We start from the raw sequence: 19,869 nt of genomic DNA on the forward strand, positions 1-19,869 counted from the left end.
TCTTTATTTCTATTCCCAAATAGTTCAACACTTAAATATTATGGAAGCTTGTGTTCTCATCCAAATTATGATTTCTATTGAAGTTTTATTCAACAAAATTCAGGATTCTGTGTAATAAATTCTTCTGATGTAGATGATATTTTGATTTACTTCTGTAAATATTTTTAAAACAGAGTACGGCATCTAAACAATTGTTAAATGTTTGTCTAGAATCTGCTTTAGAGTAAAGTCTCTGCCAACAACCATTCTTTCTTGCTGTCTGGAATGGGTGACTTTTTCATGCACTTTTCAGTCTGTATTCTCAGCAATAAAATGATAACAAAACCCAAACCAGGAGATTATGATTTTAACATACTTTATTTAAAAAGTACACAGTTTTAAATTGGTTTCAATGGGTTTCAAGCAGAAGGGATGCTGCCCACTTGCAGTCCCATTTCTGATGAAGGATGATAATGATGTAGCAAACTCACATTTGCATGACTGGCAAAGTAAAAAGATAACTTTTCTGTCAACATATTTTTAAGAGTTTGTATCACGCACAGTTTAAAATCATGAGATGCTGATGGTTGGACTATATTTCATGTCTCCTATGTCGCACCATAGTTTGGTTCACAGTTTATCCATAATTTAGCATGCCAAGAGAACATCTCCATCAGTGTCACCTTGAGAAGAGCATCAAAAGCAGAGGAAACAGGATAAGGACCATCTTGGCCTGGAGATTCGGTGCACCCCCACACTCCCTCGCATTCTCCTACAGGGAAAGGCAGGGTTGGTTAGAGCAGAGACGGATTCCAAGATGCCTTAAACTTCCCAAGGTATGTGGTGTCCCCAGATTTCTCCCTGCTGTCCAGCATACGAACAAAGTCATTTGGAATCTAGATAATGTCCGGGAAATGGGCTTGTGTACATTTCATCACATTAGTAAAGACAACCTCTGACTTCACTTGTCAATGCATAAAATACTCAAAATGACTTTTTGCATGCTACAATGCAGAACATTCAAGAGGTAAAGGACTGTTGGTAGAGATGTCTGTTGTGATTATTTTATAAAAGCAAAATATTGACCTTCTAAGTAAATGATCACATCTCAGATCATTTCAGAGACTTGGCTATGGAAGGTTTTATTAACACGTGACTTCTTTTTAATTGCAGGGAAGGGAGGTTCTGTTTTACAAAAATTAAATCATATTATTTACTCCTTTCTGTACCATGATTTTCATCCACTAATTGATAGAAATTTCTCCATGTCCATTATTCTAAGTTTCTTTTATTCAGTCTTTTTTTTTTTCTTTTATTGATTGTTGCTCATCTTCTCATGTGTTCTCTACTGTTACAAAGACTGTTGAATGCAAGTCCTTCCCCCAAAATGATATTTGTTCCTGCTCTGGCCTAAGGTAAAGATGTCCAGGAATAAGAGTGCAGAGCTAAAGGATATTTTTGCCTTCAAGGGCTATTGCCAGATAGTTCACTGGTACCTGTATTTTCTGATCATCCAATGACTTGTATCTTTCATGTCCTTGGTTGTTTCTTTTTTTTTTTAAAGATCTTTATATATATATATATATGTAGTTCATTTTTAAAGTCTTTATTGAACTTGGTAGAACATTGCTTCTGTTTCTTAAATTTTGGTTTCTTGACCGTGAATCATGTGGGACCCCAGTTCCCCAACCAGGGATTGAACTTGCACCCCCTGCATTGGAAGGCAAAGTCCCAACCACTGGACCTCCAGGGAAGTCTCAGAGCTTGATCTATTTTTAAATGTAGTTTTTGCTTCATCAATTTAAAAAGCTCTTTATACTTTGATTTATAAATGTTTTCAGGTTCTATAAATTGGATACTGACTCTCAGTTATCTTTTTTCATCAAAGGTTATAATTTTTATATAGTTAAATAAATCTGTTTTTCTTCCATATTTTTTTGGTCTTGGATAGGAAGGTCTCTCCAATACCTAGAATTTCTTTTTTTATTTCTTTTAAAACTTTCATTGGCATATAATTGATCTACAATGTTGTATTAATTTCTGTTTTACAGCAAAGTGTACTCTCTCTCTCTCTCTCTCTCTCTCTATATATATATATATATATATATATATATATATATTTCCCATTTTATTTTCCATTATGGTTTATCACAGAATACTGAATAAAGTTCCTTGTGCTATACAGTAGGACCTTGTTGTTTATCCATCTCATTTATAATAGCTTTCACTTGTTAATCTCAAATTTCCAGTCCTTTCCCCCCACCTCTCTATCTGTGAGTTTGTTTCTGTTTTGTAGATATGCTCATTTGTGACATATTTTAGATTCCACATATAAGGGATATCATATGGTATTTGTCTTTCTCTTTCTGATTTAGTTCAGCTAGTATAGTAATCTCTAGGTTCCTCCATGTTGCTTCAAATGGCATTATTTCATTCTTTTGTATGGCTGAGTAATATTCCATTATATATATGTGTAGTGTATATATATATATATGCACTACACATCTTTATAGATTCATCTGTTGGTGGACATTTAGATTGTTGCTATGTCTTGCCTACTGTAAACAGTGCTGTTGTGAAGATAGGGGTGCACATATCTTTTCAAATGATATTTTTGTCTGGATACATGCCCAGTAGTGAGATTGCTGGATCATATGGCAACTCTACTTTTACCTTTATGAGGAACATCCATATTGTTTCCCATAGCGGCTGCACTAATTTACATTCTTATCAACAGTGTAGGAGGGTTCCCTTTTCTCCACATTCCCTTTAGCATTTGTTATTTGTACACCTTTTAATGATGGTCATTCTGACTGGTATAAGATGGTATCTCATTGTAGTTGTGATCTGCATTTCTCTAATAATTAGTGATGATGAGTATCTTTTCATGTGCCTGTTGGTCATCTGTATGTCTTTTGGAGAAATGTCTATTTAGGTCATCTGCTCATTTTTCAATTGGGCTGTCTGGCTTTGTTTTGTTTTTTAGTTGTATGAGCTGTTTGTATATTTTGGAAATTAAGCCCTTTCAGTTGCATCATTTGCAAATATTTTCTTCCACCCCTTAGGTTTTCCTTTTGTTTTGTTTATAGTTTTCTTTGCTGTATAAAAGCTTATAAGTTTGATTAGGTCTCATTTGTTTATTTTTGCTTTATTTCTATTGCCTTAGGAGAATGACCTAAGAAAACATTGGTACAATTTATATCAGAGAATGTCTTGCCTATGTTTTCTTCTAGGAGTTTTATGGTGCCATGTCTTATATTTAAATCTTTAAGGCATTTTGAATTTATTTTTGTGTATGGTGTGAGGATGTGTTCTAACTTCACTGATTTACATGTGACTGTCCAGCTTTCCTAACACCACTTGTTGAAGAGGTTATCTTTTTCCCATTGTGTATTCTTGCCTCCTTTGTTGAAGATTAATTGACATAGGCATGTGGGTTTATTTCTCGGCTTTCTATCCTGTTCCATTATCCATATGTCTGTTTTTGTGGCAACACCATGCTGTTTTGACTACTGTAGCTTTGTAGCACTGTCTTAAACTTGGGATGGTTATGCCTTCTGCTTTGTTCTTTTTTCTTAGAACAGCTTTGGTGATCCGAGTCTTTTATGGTAACATATAAACTTTAAGATTATTTGTTCTAGCTCTGTGAAGAATGTTGTGGGTATTTTGATAGGGATTGTATTAAATCTGTAGACTGATTTGTGTACTACATCCATTTTAATAATGCTAATTCTTCCAATCCAGAAGTATGGGTCCAATCCCTATAATTTCTTATGAGACCATCATTTACCATTTAAGTCAATTCTATGTTCTCTCCTTTGAACTGAATTTCTGTCATACATAAGAGTATCTATTCTGTTCCACTGACTTTATCCTATTGGATCTAGAACCTTAAAGAAGAAAACTGGGTTTTTTTTTTTTTTTTTTTGTCATTGTTGTTGCTCTTTTGTTTTTTAGTGTTTATCATGTATCTAGTTTCCAAAGCAATTTGTCTTATTAACTTTAAAAGATTTTTACTCTTGTGAATTTAGTGCTAAGTATGCAGTTCTGGGGAGAAGGAAACAGTGACCCACTCCAGTATTCTTGCCTGGGGAATCCTGTGGACAGAGGAGCCTGGTGGGCTGCTGTCTGTGGGGTCGCACAGAGTCGGACATAACTGAAGCGACTTAGCAGCAGCAGCAGCATGCAGTTCTGGTTTCAAATGAAGCGGCTTAATTGTTTTGGGACAATTGTTCATATTTCCATTTTACATAGACCTTTCATTAGAGGTGATCATTGGACTTTATTAAAAGCCTTTACAGCATATGTTGTTACTGAACTCTCCCTTGAACACAGAAGCAAACATTCTCAATAAATTCCAAATTCTTCTTAGTACTACACTGACTTTAAAATATTTTCTAGTGTTTGGATAGTTTAAATAACATTAAAATTATTTTCTATTTATAGGTGACATTAACACTCAGTGGGCTATGGTGGCATTTTACAAAAAATGAATATCTTCTCTGTATCCCTATAGTAATTGGTCTAGGCCAGTTTTCTATTTTTCAAGATGGAGGTGGAGTATTTTTAAATTGTAACTTTTTTGCTATATTTAAATTTTTTTGTCCTTTGAAGGACATAATTCACCTACATCTATGATAAGTTCACTTTTCTTAATACAAGCTTAATTTTTTCTCTGATCATCACTTTTGGTGTAAATGTAGTGCCTTTATAGTTGTGACCTCATGTGTTATAGGGGATTTAAAGGCTTATCCCACATTTAGATATTGTGACTCTTAATCTGACATTAATATTGAGACTTTTGCTTTACATGAATTTTTTATAAGTAAAAGGCTGTCTAAAAGTAAGCAAGGAAAAATAAATAAAAGTAAGCAAGGGAAAATAATTTTAACTACAAGTTAAAATAAGTAAAACAAGATGGTCAGAGCCACTTTATGTGTAATAGTAGAAAATGGTAAAACTATAGCACATTTGTAAAAGGGAAGATAGTAAAGAGGCTTTTAAAAAATATATGTGAATATAATAAGAAAAGACTATTAAGTATAGACTAAATAAGAAGGCATTGAGAGGCCGAACGTAGAGTACCATTAGCCTTCCTGTATAATTTCTTGGTTTGCCTGAAAGGGATGACTTTCTCAAGAGTAAACTTTTGAGCTATAGTTCTCTGATGGCTGTGAGATCCTCATGGAGAATCTGATGGGAAAAGAATAGGAGGGGGTGTCAGATTACCTCAGGATGGAAGCCATGACAAGATTCCGGACGCCTTCTGATCTTCTGGGCCTTTAAACGTTCACACTTAAGGGATTCATTATGTTGACTGTAGTTAAGGCATATTTCCAAGATGCTCCTTTTCCTTATTCTGCATTTCAGACGTCAAAACCTGGCACTTGGCTCCCTTAACAACTTCTCTCTAACAGTGGAAAGAACATCATCTCTCCCTCTCTAAGATTTTTTCCCCTAAGTCTCCCCCTTACCAGCTTCATTAGTAGTGGCTAGACTGACACACAAAAGGATATACCTGATTTCAATGGGCGCCATGGTGATGGGGGCCACAGACTCACAGAGGCAGCTGCTGTCCACCACCACCATGAACAAATTGCTGCTCGGAATCTGCTGAATGACAAAGGACCTGTTGGAACAAGAGGCAGAGAGATAGTGAGTGGTCATTTACCATCCTGCAAGTTAATAGCCATGAGGAAAACTTCCTCCAGAGTGGGAGAACTGCTATAGTATTTTGGAAAACAAGTTTCAGAGACTGGTTTACTACTCAAGTTGCCTCTTTCCATGAGGCTCTTCATTTCAAAGCTGAAGCTTCACTAAGAAGACAATAGCTACGTCCATACATAGCTCATACAACTCATCTTGGAAAGACTAGACTTTTATGTGCGTGAAACAGGAGAGTCAGAGTTGGCTAAATTACCTCAGTTTCTAAGCTCTAAGAGGTTAGACTTTTCCAAGACTCATTTCTTCTCCTAGGGCTTAAACACCACTGCAAATTGCATTTGATGTTCTTCTGAGTGTATTTTTCTCTCCTCCTAACCTCAAGGATAGACTGAAGCCATGTCATAGTAATCATAAAAGAACATGAACTTCCTAGACCTTTCCCTGAATCACTCTGCACAATGTCTGCCCATAACAGAGGTATATTGTTTAGAATGAAATCAATGCTAGTTGGTTAAGGAGCTCCAATATTCTCAGAGACCAAGTTATGCTGGCACTAAGGCCATATGGCTAGTCATGATTTTGGTGTTTTCGCAGGAGAAGATGAGTACACATACTTTGACTCTGCCATTTTGGGCTTTCCTTCCTCACGTTAAAAAAAAAAAAAATCTTCTGGGTCAATCTGTACAGTTAGTCCAACATAAGTAAGTTTAATGATACCTCTTTCTCATCTGACCTACTACACTGAAATGACAAAGTAATGTCATCATAATAATACTTCTTGAACCAGAAATATCGGATCGTTGGAGGAACAAGTTGGAGAACAAATCCCATATTCTTCTAGAGCAAATAGATTAACTGAATATTTAGCCCAAGTCCAGAATCCTGTCACATAAATTTTTCATGATATTTTTACCAAATTCAGTTTAGTCAGTTGAACTAGACTATAATCTTAAAAAAATGGGCAATTTCTCTGTAAGTTATCTTTATTCATCTTTCTCTCAATAAATACATTCTATTCTTTAAAGTATATATAGTATAATAAGATATGACATGAATTTTTATGATCATGATGTACAAGCTGATAGAAATACCAAAAGTATTTGATGAACACATGACTTATTTATTGATAAAATTGACAGCAAAAACTTTTCAGACCTAAGTAATACAGAATATGCTATTTTCAAATTCAGGGAACTGCAACACATTCCAAAGAGCAGAAGGCATCAATTACATATTCTTTTACAGTTGGATAAAATTAGAAATTAATAGCAAAAAAATATAAACAGTGGAAATTAATAGTTAAAAATACATCAATTTGAGAACAGCCCAGGCTCAAATCTGTGCAGTATGACCTTAAATATTTTTTATTGGGAAAAAAATCTGCAAATAAATGAACTGTGTTTTTGAAACAAGAAGCTGGAAAAGTAAGAACATAAACCTGTGCCTGTGTCCTACCCTCAGTCCCCCTTGTGGTATACTAGGACTAAGGACTAATGCCCCTCTCCAAAGTCCAGCCCTCAGGCTCCTGCAAAGATGTGACCGATGGAAGAGGAGAGAGGTGATCATTGCATGTGTAAGTAGTTCCTCCTGTCTTTCTAGCCATTCTCTTCAGTTTAACTTACCTTTAGCTACTACCCTGTTTCCCTGTCCTCATTTATAATACAACTCCTAAGAAGAGGTATTAACAATCGCTCTCTCTTGCTCTCTCTCCCTTTTTCTCATTCCCTCTCTTTCAGTTTCTCTACTTCTTCACTTGTTTCCTTTCAAAAATCCACTCCAATAAGGTTGTTGTCCTTACCACACTCTTGAATTGGTTCTTGTCAAGGACACCAAATAAACAACCTCATTGCCTTTCTTCTCAAATCTCTTTGCCTCCACTTCCTCCTTACCTGCTCACTGTCTGCCCCCTGACAGCAAACTGTGGTTTCCATGGGAAAAAAGTTGCCTGTGTCTGCCCATGGTCATCTTTTATCCCCAGCACCTAGAGTTATGACTGGGACAGGGCAGATGCTCAGTAAATATTTGCTGAGCCAATGACAGAATGAATTTATAAAGATAAAAGAAGAAGAAAAGGCAAGTAAAAATGTGAAGATACCTACAAGAATCAAACTCAGACTTAAAAGAACAAGGACATAAGTCCACTTCTGACACTCCTAATCAAGAAAAAGAAGTTACAAAGTTACATTAAAACCCAAAAGAGACAGAGGTATTGTAAACTTTTTAAGTGAGTATTATGTATATCATTACAAATAATTTGAAAACTTAGAGCAAACACATGTTGGAGGATAATGTATAAATTATCAACATTTGGCCAGGCTATAAAAACACAAGCAAACCAGTTGCATGAAAAAAATCTGAAATGCTCATTGAGAATCTACCCACAAATGAAAACTACCAAATCACCCAAAGAACAGATATCACTGTGTTTGTAGAAAATCCATATGAACCCACTGACCAACTATTAGAACACAAAAAAGAACCAAGCAAGTTAACCAGTTACATAATCAGCATATAAAACCACAATCTTTCCTTGACACTGGCAATAACCAATGAAAAAATATTTATGAAATAAAGAACCATTGATAGTATCAATAATTACTATGAAATGCCCAAGAATAAATCTAGTAAAAGATGTTTCTTTATGAAGAAAATGATTAAACTTTACTAAACATAAAAAAACCCTAATTCCACAGTGGTAGTGAAAGGGAACAGTTATATATTAAAGGTGTCATTCTCCTTCAAGAAATCATTTAATTCAAAGTAATCTCAATAAAATCCCAACAGGAATTTTGATGGAATTTGAGGTGATGATCCTAAGATTCCATATAAATATAGTCTGGACAACTGTATAAAATTGAGTTTATAAGAAAAAAGAGAGAAGAAGGAAATTGTTTGTCCCTAATTAGTATTAAAACCCATGAGATAATTTACAGAAGAGGAAACCCAGATGGACAACTGATATGTAAAAGGGGTCCAATCTCACTAAAATTAAGTATGTGTAAATTAAAATGAAATAGAAATAATCAAACTCATTTTTTACCATCAGAATGGCAAAACTTTATGGTAATATCAAATGACTGAGAGTTTGAAGAAGTGACTATTATTTTACACTGTTGGTGGGAAAGTAAACTTTTATAGGCAATATATAAATAATTTGTTACTGTTTCAGTGAAAATGATTTAGATCCTACTTTTCCAGTAGTTTTACTTCTCAGTAAGAGAAATTATTGTTCAAAAACCCAAGACAACATATAAAGATGCTCTTGGTAACCTTGTTCATGGAGAGGAGGAAAAAACAAAATCCATCTGAAAGTCTATCAGTATAGGAATGATTAAATAAGCAACAGTGTATCTGTTCTATGGTTTACTTGGCAACAGATGAAAGGGTAAAAGATGTCTATTTAGTATTATGAAAGATTATCCAAAACATAGTAAGTGGGAAAATAATGTTGAAAAACTATACATAAATATTTTCAGGAATATTTCAAAATACTCATCTAACAGCATTTGATTCTGCTACAGAGAACAGGAAAAATAAATAGGATGGATAAGACTTATCATTTCCATTAGGAATAACATGAGATAACATAGAAGGAATAAATGTACAAAACAAGTGGAACACACGTGGGTAGAACACAAAAAAGATCAGAACATATGAAGTATCTTTCTAGTGATAAAAGGAATGGAAGGACCAAGTGAAATTAAATATTTTTTAAGGCACAAATCATGTCATCTCCAGACTGACAGCCATCATCTATGTTCTCCTTCAAGTCAACCCACTGGCAACTCCCTTTCTCTACCTGAGACACACAGATAGAAGTCATGGCTGCTCAACAGATTAGAGGCAGTTTAAAAACTTGACCTTTCGTCTCTCCAAAAAGCAAGCATGTATTGGCTCCACGCACGTTCTGCCTAATGAATCCCCATCCCTATCCTCAAGTTTGATCCTCCTATCATATCATCAGTGGGAGAGAGAGCAAGGGAGGAGGAGATGGCGGGGAGAGAACAGGATGGCAGTGGTGGAAAAGAGGAGAAGACTGGGAATAACTGTCCATGGAAACAAATGTAATCTATAACACTGGAGTTCTCTATAAAGAGAATGTGTACAGGTATTTTTCAAACATTTATAAAATGGAATATTGTGCTGGGAGCAAAGAGTATTGATGTTTTTATTTTACAAAAGAGAAAACTGGGACTCAGAGAGCATAAGTAATCTTCTACAGAAGCTATATGAAAAAAAGATGTGATTGTTTCAAAGATGGGGAAACAATAGATTAAGTGACTTCCTAGAGAAACACAGGCAGAGCTGCACACCTCTGGAGCCAGGCCTGTTGTGGGACTGCAATCATAGGCAACCGGCTTTCTGTCTTACACTGGAATTATTAGTGCTCAAGCCCCTTGAGGGCAGACCCAGACTCAATATGGATGCTTAATGATGACCAGTATAGGACATTATTCCTTTTAACACATTACCCCGTAAGGTGAAGACTCCCCAAGTGTGCTCATGAAGCTCCACAGTAACCCCCCACTTATACCTCGAGTCCTAGGAGATGAAAATCTTTGCAGGCAGCTATTATTGCAGTGGAGGAAAACAACCCCCTATGAAGGATTTGCCAGCGGAAAGATTAACTGCTTTTCCATATTTTAAAGACTTACTGTCTGCTTATTAACATGGTTCTTTGGAGGGGTCTGGCCAATGTTAGCTGTACATTTATGCACACAATGTGTATTTATGGCCCAGGGTGCAGGGTTGAACTTCATAAAACACACCTCCATCCAGCTGGGCCCAGCAGTCAGACTGACATCACTGTGCAGAGGAACTGTGGCCTGGGGGGTTGGCCTGTGGGCCAGAAAAGGCGGAAGGGAAATGCCTCAACAGAGAACCACAGCGGTCGTTTCCAAGCAGAGATAGGTCAAAATGCGTGAAATAAATTAGGTCCTCAAGGGAAACAGAGTAGGGAAAAGGGAAGCAATTTTGATGTGTCCATTGCTGGAACTGAAATAACCCAGTCCTCCCTCTTCCATTCACAGCAGACAGAGAAAGAACTACAGGAAAAATGATGATGCAATTTTAAGACAGCCTTTCTTGACAAGAGGGACTGACTATCTGCCAAGGGGCTTTGCTACCCAGATGAGGAAAGCGGTTGCACTGCTCCCCCCAAATGCTGCCTGGACAAGCATGTGTGACAGTGGTGGGGGAACCTATAGCTAAGTTCCCAGAGGACCCCAGGATGCACGCTTGGGGAACTTGGTTGGTTTGCTTTTGATTAACTGGGTACAAAATAATGGCTTAAAAAATAATTGGTTAGGACAGAATCTTAAAACCTTTTAAATGTTTTTTAACTTTTTATCAATTTTTATCATTCACAAATTTTCCATATTTTATCCAAAGATAAAGGACAATGAGTAAGTCACAGGGAACTGATTCGAATCTGACAATGATCATGTTCTAGGTTGTACTATTCTCTGAGTGGATCAGGTATGTGGATCTCCAAAGGACCCTACTCTTTGGAGGTGGGGAGATGCTCATTTTCTCCCAATGTGCCCCTAAATGTCCTACACTGACCCAGGCCCATGCATTGTGGAGAGCAAGCAATGGGTGACAGATGGCTTAAATTTAAACTAGAAATTAAATATTGAGGCTGTCTTCCAAGCCATAGCCGTGGTATCCTGTGGCATGGAAGAAGTATAAGGGGAACACCAGCACTTACTCACGGTTCAGTTCAAACAAGGTGAAAGAATGAAGAGCAGGGCCTCCCCTGCTCACACTCAAAAGTGTCAGGGAAATTTCACAGGTCAATCACATTAGCATGTCAAGGCACAAGTAGTTCTAAAATATTTAAGCTGCTTCAGAGCACAGAGAAAGAAGAAAATACTTTGAATTCCTTTTATCAAGGTCCTTGATGTAAAATCTGACCAAGATTATACAAAAAAAAAAAACAAAAAAAAAGAAATAAAAGCTATGGGATAATCTCTTTTTATGAATATTGATGCAAAGATCTTAAATGAAATGCAGCAAACACTTCGGTAGGACACTAAAATATAGCACACAGCATGAGGATTAACCCAGGAATGTAAATGAGCAAGCTTATTGAGTTGTCTCAGCTTAATAGAGATAGCAACATGAAACAATTTTTTTTTTTTTTTTTGGCCCCATGGCGCAGCTTGTGCGATCCTAGTTCCCTGATCGTGGATTGAAGCTGGCCCTCGACAGCGAAAATGCAGAGTTCTAGCCACTGAACCACCAGGGAATTTCTGAAACAATTTTTTGTCTCTATTTTCAACCCCACTGTATTGAATTATTACTTTCTCAACTCCAAATGATACTATGTATAGATTCTCTAACTTTCTGACCACTTGAGGTTAACAAAATTAGTCCAATCTAGTTTACGACTTTAATTTCGTATCTAGTTTGAAGCTCTACACTAGTCATTCCTTCAAGGTTCTATTTTCTAGCTACTTCAGTCCTTCCGGGAAAGGAGAAGGGGAAAATGGAGCAGCAGAGAAGCAAGTTTCTCCTACTCACCAGGCCTTGGTGCAAGCTCTCACAACAGCTTTTGTAACAGCTTGGCCTTTGGTGTCCTCTGTGTGGCCCAGCACCCCAATGCTGGCTTTTGTGTGTGTGTGTGAGGTCATCGTGGATTCTCCTGAGAACCCAGGGCTCCTCAACACAGATCCGACATGACCATCCATGCAGTTCTTGCCGTCAGCATTCTCCCCACAGCCCCCTGCCCTTAGTGCGTATCTCACCTGGAGAGCAACCCTTTGTTGAGTTAAGCAAAATGGCGACAATCTTCCATACTGTCAACCTGTCCCCTGGGAAACAGGTATCTTTGCTGGCCCAGCTGTAGGCCACTTGCTCTTTCCCCAAGCCTAGGCCTCTCTTTCCAGATCTCTTTTTCAGACAGGACACATCATCACACCTGCCACCCTGCAGACACTTAGCCAGGGCTGAACTTGCCCTCTTTCAGATACTCCCAAAACACAGAAGACTCTTAGAGAATTTCCCACCACCCATCTGGACCCTAGCAGGAAAAAGTACTCCCTGGAGGAAAACACCTCTTTCTATGAACCCCAATCTCCTTGCTAGGCCCCTCACTCTCTTCTTGTGGTAGACTAAAGATGGACCAGTTGTTAACCTTCAAATAAACTTGAGGGTGGGGGTTGGGGGAGGGCTTCCATTAATTAGAGCCAGCTAAATGGTTTTTCCCTTTAGAAATTGTGGTGCTCACATCACTTTGTCCTCAGTCTGGGGCAACAAGGAAAGTCCCACTTAACCTTTCCACATCCTTCCAGGAAATGTACTCATGTAAGACATCCTATCCAGAGTTGGAAAAGAGCCAGCACTGTGGATCTGTCTAATAGGTGCCTACAAGACATTTGACAAAAATTCCATCCCTGAAAACAGTCCTCAAGAGAACAGAAATAGGCACTTGATTGTGAACCAAATTTAGCATCATACTGCAGGACAGAACACTCAGAGCTGTCTAGAGGCAGAAGAAGGCATGGAGGCTCATTCTCCCCCTTTATTATTTGCCACTGTTTGAAAACCATCAACCTCTGCAATTAAACCAGAGAAATGAGGGATGATTAAATGTTGTAACAAAGGACGTATTCATAGGTACCTAATACATGCCCTTATCCCCATTTTCAATAATTATTCCCCCTGGTTCCCTTTTTCTCTTACTGGTGCCACCATCTAATGAGTCACACAGATTAGAGATCTTGAAGTTATTCACAGGGCTTTCCTCTTTAACATCACCATGCCCTGATTTGACCATTTCCTCAATACCTCTCAAACCCATCCTTTCACCTCCCATCCCCAGGGCCAGCTTTATGGGCAAGTGATCAGTACAGTCACACAGGGAGACAGTGACAGAGCAGTTACACTTAGAAGGCCTGGCCAGCGCTTCAGGTTTACTGCTCTGCAGGCAGGGCTAGCTTGAATTTTTTAATCTTATCTTTGAATCTGTGTTTTATAAGTGAAATCCAAGGGAGAACGGGGCCTGCATGAGGGGCATGAAAGGTGAGAGGTTCCTAGTTGTCTGGCTCCTGCCCTGGACCACCAACCTTATCACCCTCCAGCCCTGGCGACGTGCTGGGTGCAGGAATGGGGAGCATCAAGGCCTGGGGGTGCGGAGGGGAGGGGGCGGTACCACAGCATACATACATAGTACCACAGCATTTTCAACCAGAGACCTAACAGGAGTAGACCTCTCACTTACCCCCTTCTCCAGGTACTAAATGTGTCTTGATGCTAAAATGCAAACCCCCTGGGGATTGCCCATCCACTATGAGATGAAGTGGTGGGCCCATGGAGGGGAGACTGAGTCCTCTTCTCTAAGCAGGACATGCACCTCAGTCCTGTGCTAGTGGAAAGGACCCCCAGCACGAGCTGCACATCCCACTGAGTGACAGAGACAGAATCCAGGATGTCTGTGAGGACCTCACCTACCCAGTGAATGTACCTGTGCCTGAAGGAGCAGGATATTAGAGAGGTGATTAAAAGTGTCATGACGGGTCAAGAAAGCCCACAGAAAAAAGGAAATGCTTTTACCTTTCAGAACTTACATAACACCATTTTCCTGGTTTTTGAACAAGCAGCCCATGTTTTCACTTTGTACTGTGCCCCATAAATTATGCAGCTGGCCCTGCCACCCTGCTTGATTTTTAGCGTACCTTCCAAGCAGTTTCCCTGACATAGCCTCTTCTCCATTCTTGAGGTGGTGGAATCCTTCCCCCTCTTCCCATCTACCCATGGCCCCCTCGCATTGAGTCAATGGTCTACAGTGGAGTGAAACAAAGCCCTGTTTGATCCAGCGTACTCTCTCTCCATCTCCATGTGTTAACTGCCCTGGCATGTAAGTTAGCATGCTCCTTCCCAACAACCAGGCTTGCTGACCTACCATGGGTCCTTGAATGCACTATGCTTCCTTTCCTTCAGTACTGAGATCGAAGCAAAGCTCTATTATTCTGGGTGGCTTGCTGGAATTTCCTGGGGGGGCTTTTCACTTCACTTTAAATGCATGCCTAGACTGCACCTAAACTAAATTACATTAGAATCCCTCAATGTAGTAACAAAGCTTCTGTATTTTTTAAGCTACTTGACTGATTCATACTGGCCTGGATAAGCGTTCCTCAAACTCACCATGCTACAACTGACTTGAGGATCTGGTTGAAATGCAGATTCTGTTCAGTAGAACTAGTATGGCACCCATGATTCTGCCTTTCTCATCTGCTCGCAGATAATACTGATGCTGCTCGCTCAGGATTCAAAAGGCTGAGTGTTGCAGTCACTTCTTTCCAAACCCTTGGAGAACCCTGATTCATTTCTAGATGACTGACTGTTACTTTTCCCATGAAGTGCTCCTTCACACGAGGAAGTAGGTCCTCCTTTGTTCTCCCATGACCTGTTGCAGGTACCTGGATCACCCATACACACAAACTTCTACATGTATGTGGAGTGGAATCGCCTTTCCCCCTCTTGTACCACCACACCCAAAAAGGCTGGAACATAGACATCAACACTCTAGGCTACATTTAGAACCATATGAACACTGTAAGCTATGGAAAATTCTCTTTTGGTAATACTGGCAAACACATGGAAGAGTTATCCTATAGAGTAAGTAAAGATGAGGTTCAACAAGAGGTCCCTCTGGGTGTCAGATAGGAGGCATTCTGGTTAAAAATTTGTAACCTGGACCTAATCATGGATAACATCATACAAACCCAAACCCAGAAACATTCTACAAAATGCCCAGCCTGCAGATGTTAAGGAAAAGTGAGGCATCTACTCTAGATGGAAGGAGTTTGGAGAGATCTGACAACTCAACGCAATATGTGGTCTTAAATTGGACCATCTAGTATGAAAGGCGTTCCTGAGACCATTAATGAAACTTTAAGGGAGTTTTCACATAAAGGATATGCTGGAGTTCTTTGTACTGCCCTTAACATTTTCTGCCTTTTGAAACCATTTCAGAATAAAAATATCTGGGGTTGGCCAAAATTTAACATCTTATGGAAAAATCTAAATGAACATTTTGGCCAACACAAGAGAAAGGAAAAACAATGAAGTCTAAAAAAAAAAAAAAAAAGCCACGAACAAAACAAACAATGAATCCCTATTATAAGCTCAAATCAAAAGTCATGACAACAGATGCTTCAAATTTCAGGAGTTATTTGGCTCCCCTATTGGCCCCATGATATAGCTTATTCCTGGAGTAGGAAATGGCAACCCATTCCAGTATGCTTGCTTGGGAAATCCCATGGACAGAGGAGCCTCGCAGGCTACAGTCCATGGGGTCTCAAAGCTTCAGACATGATCTCAGTGACGGAGGACACACACAAACACACACAAGGTTGGTGGCAGGAGGGACTGATTTACTTAACAATACAGTAGGTGAGCAAGCCAGCCAGTCTTCTCTCCTTTCCTCCCTCCCTCTGCTTCATTTCTCTCTTCCTTTCTTTCTTCCTTCCTCTCTTTCTCCCTCCCTTCCTCATCCCTCTATCTCTGTTCATAACCAGACAAAGTTACCTTTCTTTTTTTCTTTTTAATTTAGATAATTTGGTCTCCTAGACTTCTGAGAGTGAGGCATAGATCTTCATTTTTGTTTTCTATGCATCAGCTCAGTACTAAAGCTTACTGACTAATGACGGAAAAAGAATGAAAGACAAAAATATAATCCAAAGTAGTACAAGCTCTGAGGCAAGTGAGTTGTGCAGAATAAAGTACAAGGTTTAGCAGACCAGAACTGTTTATTTGAACAATTGTTCAAGATCCAAAATCCCTTTACTTCTAGCTGATTTCAGAAAAAAAGAGGTCCCCGCCCTGCCCGCGAGAGCAGTTCTCTTTGATATTCAATCTCCCGTCTTTGGTACCAATACCCTACTCTTTGTGCAGGAGTCCACCCTTCCTCCAGGCAGTTCAGGTGCTTCTGAGGAGCTAACCTTGCCCAGACATGTTTGGGACAACTGAAATAATTGGGACAACTTCCTCCCCTGAAAAAAGTAACTGATTCAGAGGTGGGCACTGGACCTAAGGGACTCCAATCAGACTGAAACCCTAAACTCTTTTATTTCTACTCTCAACACATCAGAACTTCAGCCTTTGGAGAAATGGGCAGTCTTCTTATGCTCATGGATGGAAAAAAGGCAAGGAGACAACCTGGGTCTTGGTCGTAACCTGTGGGAAGCTTCAGTAAGCCTACACCTTACTTTTCTGTTGAAGCTTGCTTGAGATGAATCTTCTGTTATTTGTAAATGAAAGGATAATAGATAGTACACTCTTAAATTCCTTATGATGGTCATTATGTTGCCTGATCAAATTATAATTGGAAAACTTAGGCGCCGGGGAACTGAGCCTGAGCACACATCATGATCGCTTCTGCCAGGTGTTCCCCAGACGGCCTGCCAGGAGCCAGACTGGTTCAGGCCTTTCCTGCATCACTTCACTAGAGTGGGAAACGTGCTGTATTTTCATAGTTAAGAGCTGAGATTAAATGGGACAAGCATATTGTCTTTGTTATACTTATTTATTCAAAAATGTATATACAATGGACATATTATGGCATTCCATTTGTGACTCGCTGATGGGAAGTGCACACAAAGAACTCAAATGATGCTTTGTCTGCAGGGCAGTGTCCCACGGTGGTATTTATTATACTGTAGAGAGAATGAGTCCAAAAGACCCATAATAATGACTTTCACTCATCCTCAGCCCCACCAAGGATTTGTTGAGATTTATGGTGCCAACTCAGAGCCTGAAAATCACTTGGGCAGGAAGTGATTCTTTGGCATTATCAGCCCAAGGCAGGTGGCAAGGAAAGCTATTTTGTGTTTGAAATATGGGGGAAAGAGCCCCATAGAGAGAAAAGTAAAAAGGACTCAATTTTCTTTTCTCATCTCAGAAGAAGGAAATCTCAAAAGAGCTGACAACAAAAGATATTTTTAAAACTTGGCTATTATTTTAGCTTTTTGGTCTTTTATTTATTTATTTATTTATTTTGGTACTAGCGTCTTCAGTAAATCCTCTTAATTATGACATGAACCATTCTCTTCTAATCCCTTAAGAAGAGTAAGGAATTTGTTAAATATTTTCACTGGAACTATTAGTGTCTTTTCTTATAAATAATGAGAATAAGGGCTAACATTTATGGAGTATTTATCTAGTGCCAAGCACTTTTCTAAGCAGTTCCCCTTTAATCTTCACACCAACTCAAAGAATTATCAACTTAAAGATGAAAACATATATGCTTTGATAAGTTAAACAATTTCTCCAAATCCTAAAACCCGTCAAATATCCAAGTATCAAAACTCTATACAATCAAACCTATTTGACTCTAAGTCTTTATTTTGATGATTACACTTTAATCACCATCATCATCATCCCTACTGTCACAGTCAACACCATTTACCATTTACTGAGCTCTTACCGTGGCAGTCATTGTGTGAAGCTTTTTTTAAAATTTTACCTAAAACTGGTTTATTTCACAACAGCTCTAGGAGGCAGGTCATATTATTCCCAAGTTATAGAAAAAACGCCTGAGACTTAGAGAACATAAGTAATCTGGCCCCATCTTGCTTTAAGATAGCACAAATATCAGAGCCAAGTTCTGGATTTAAGCTATCAGACTTTACTCCCACCATCTTAACCTATAAAAATCAAATATTACACAGAAAAGTATATTGGGCAAATTTCACTGATAAACTGAGAACAGAGAACCTGTCTCTTGATTGAAGGATTCAAATTGACATTACCTTGGATTCATAGTTACAATCTTCCACTTTCTAGCTTTACACTATCTTCTACAATTTTCAGGTGAATGGATGGTTTCATTCAGCAAAATAGAACATCATCAGAATGAACCATCAGGAGGTCTAAATAGACTCAGAAGTAAAAAGAATTCACGAGGGAGTTAAACATCTAATTTTAACTGGAAAAGTCATATTTTACCATTAATAATTGCTTTCTAAAATGTTTGACATCTTGCATCACATGGGAAAAAAAGCATTTTGTCCACCACATTATGTTAAGAGAAAATAAAACAATGAGGCTAAGTGTAAGTCTTGCATAGGAAAAAAAAAAAAAGCCTGGAAGGAAATACTGTCATTGTTATTTAGTTGCTAACTTGTGTCCAACTCTTTTGTAACTCTATGGACTATAGCCAGCCCGGCTCCTCTGTCCATGGGATTTCCCAGGCAAGAATACTAGAGTGAGTTGCCATTTCCTTCTCCAGGGGATATTCCCAACCCAGGGATCGAACCTGCGTCTCCTACTTGGCAGGTAGATTCTTTACCACTGAGCCACCTACATACTTTCACTTATCACAAGTTTACAGATGAAGGAACTAGGTAACTTGCCTGAAGTTACTGAACTGATAGACATGGAGTTGAGATTCAGATCCAGACTATTTGGCTTTAGAGTGTAAGCATCAACATCTCTGCCTCAGTTCTCAGTGGTGAAATTGCAAGTGATTTTTACTTTATTCTTTCTGTATTTCTCTACTGTTAAGTTTTCTGCAATGAGTAGAAATTACATTTAATTGGAACCAGAACCATGGAATAATAGCTTTCTATTTTTTAGACTACAGACATACATATTTAGAAAACTAAATCTCAGTAATCAGCATCTGCTTTACAATCTCAGTTGTTAACAGAAAAACTAAAATCAGGTGAAATTCCTCCAAAATCATTAACTGAAAGAACACAGAAGTACCTCCTTAGTGGCCTTGCCACTCTCTTCTGTGTGACCAATTTGACTACATATCCTCGAGGTAAGTTCCCATCAAAGAGCCCTCTCTGAGCGACACTATAATATCATCTTTAACACGGCCTGATCTACAACTGAAACTCAATATATTTCCACTGACTGGAATAAAGGCTGAACCCATGCTTTCCTACTTTGATGCTTTCTGAATAATATATTTTGTAGCATTGAATCAGTTTCCCGCCCCCCCTCCCCAGAGAGTCAGACAAATCATGTAGTTTGGTATACTTTGAGACCTGACTTCTGAAACTAACGTTGCCCATCAGTCCCATCACTGTTAAATAGTTCCTTATCACAAAACAGCATACTTATTCATTTTGAAGAATGTAAGCACTGAAGGTAGAGCCATGGGGAAATTCCAAGAGACAAATATGTAATTCAGAAATGCTGTAGCAGAGGCAATGTTGTAGGTTTGAAACATTAGTGTTCACAGAGATTTTTGTGACTACTGGTGAGATACTC

General features: G+C 38.6%; 1 protein-coding gene across 4 annotated transcripts in view; it reads right to left on the reverse strand.

Moving 5' to 3' along the window:
- Positions 1–340: 340 nt before the first annotated feature.
- CACNA2D3 (calcium voltage-gated channel auxiliary subunit alpha2delta 3) overlaps positions 341–19,869 on the reverse strand; it is an 846,876-nt gene continuing 827,347 nt past the window's right edge. For 3 of the 4 annotated variants that reach the window (XM_043885641.1, XM_043885642.1, XM_043885643.1), the window contains 3 exons: positions 5,496–5,608; positions 5,209–5,291; positions 341–751 (listed from right to left, as the gene is read on the reverse strand). In XM_043885641.1, the coding sequence (XP_043741576.1) occupies positions 659–751; positions 5,209–5,291; positions 5,496–5,608 (289 nt within the window). In that variant the 3' untranslated portion in view covers positions 341–658. Of the gene's footprint in view, positions 752–5,208; positions 5,292–5,495; positions 5,609–19,869 lie in introns of those variants that run through there. The other variant, XR_006337469.1, reaches the window with a different exon arrangement.

Source organism: Cervus elaphus, chromosome 24, assembly GCF_910594005.1.
Source record: "Cervus elaphus chromosome 24, mCerEla1.1, whole genome shotgun sequence".
In the NCBI taxonomy this organism is placed as follows: Eukaryota; Metazoa; Chordata; class Mammalia; order Artiodactyla; family Cervidae; genus Cervus; species Cervus elaphus.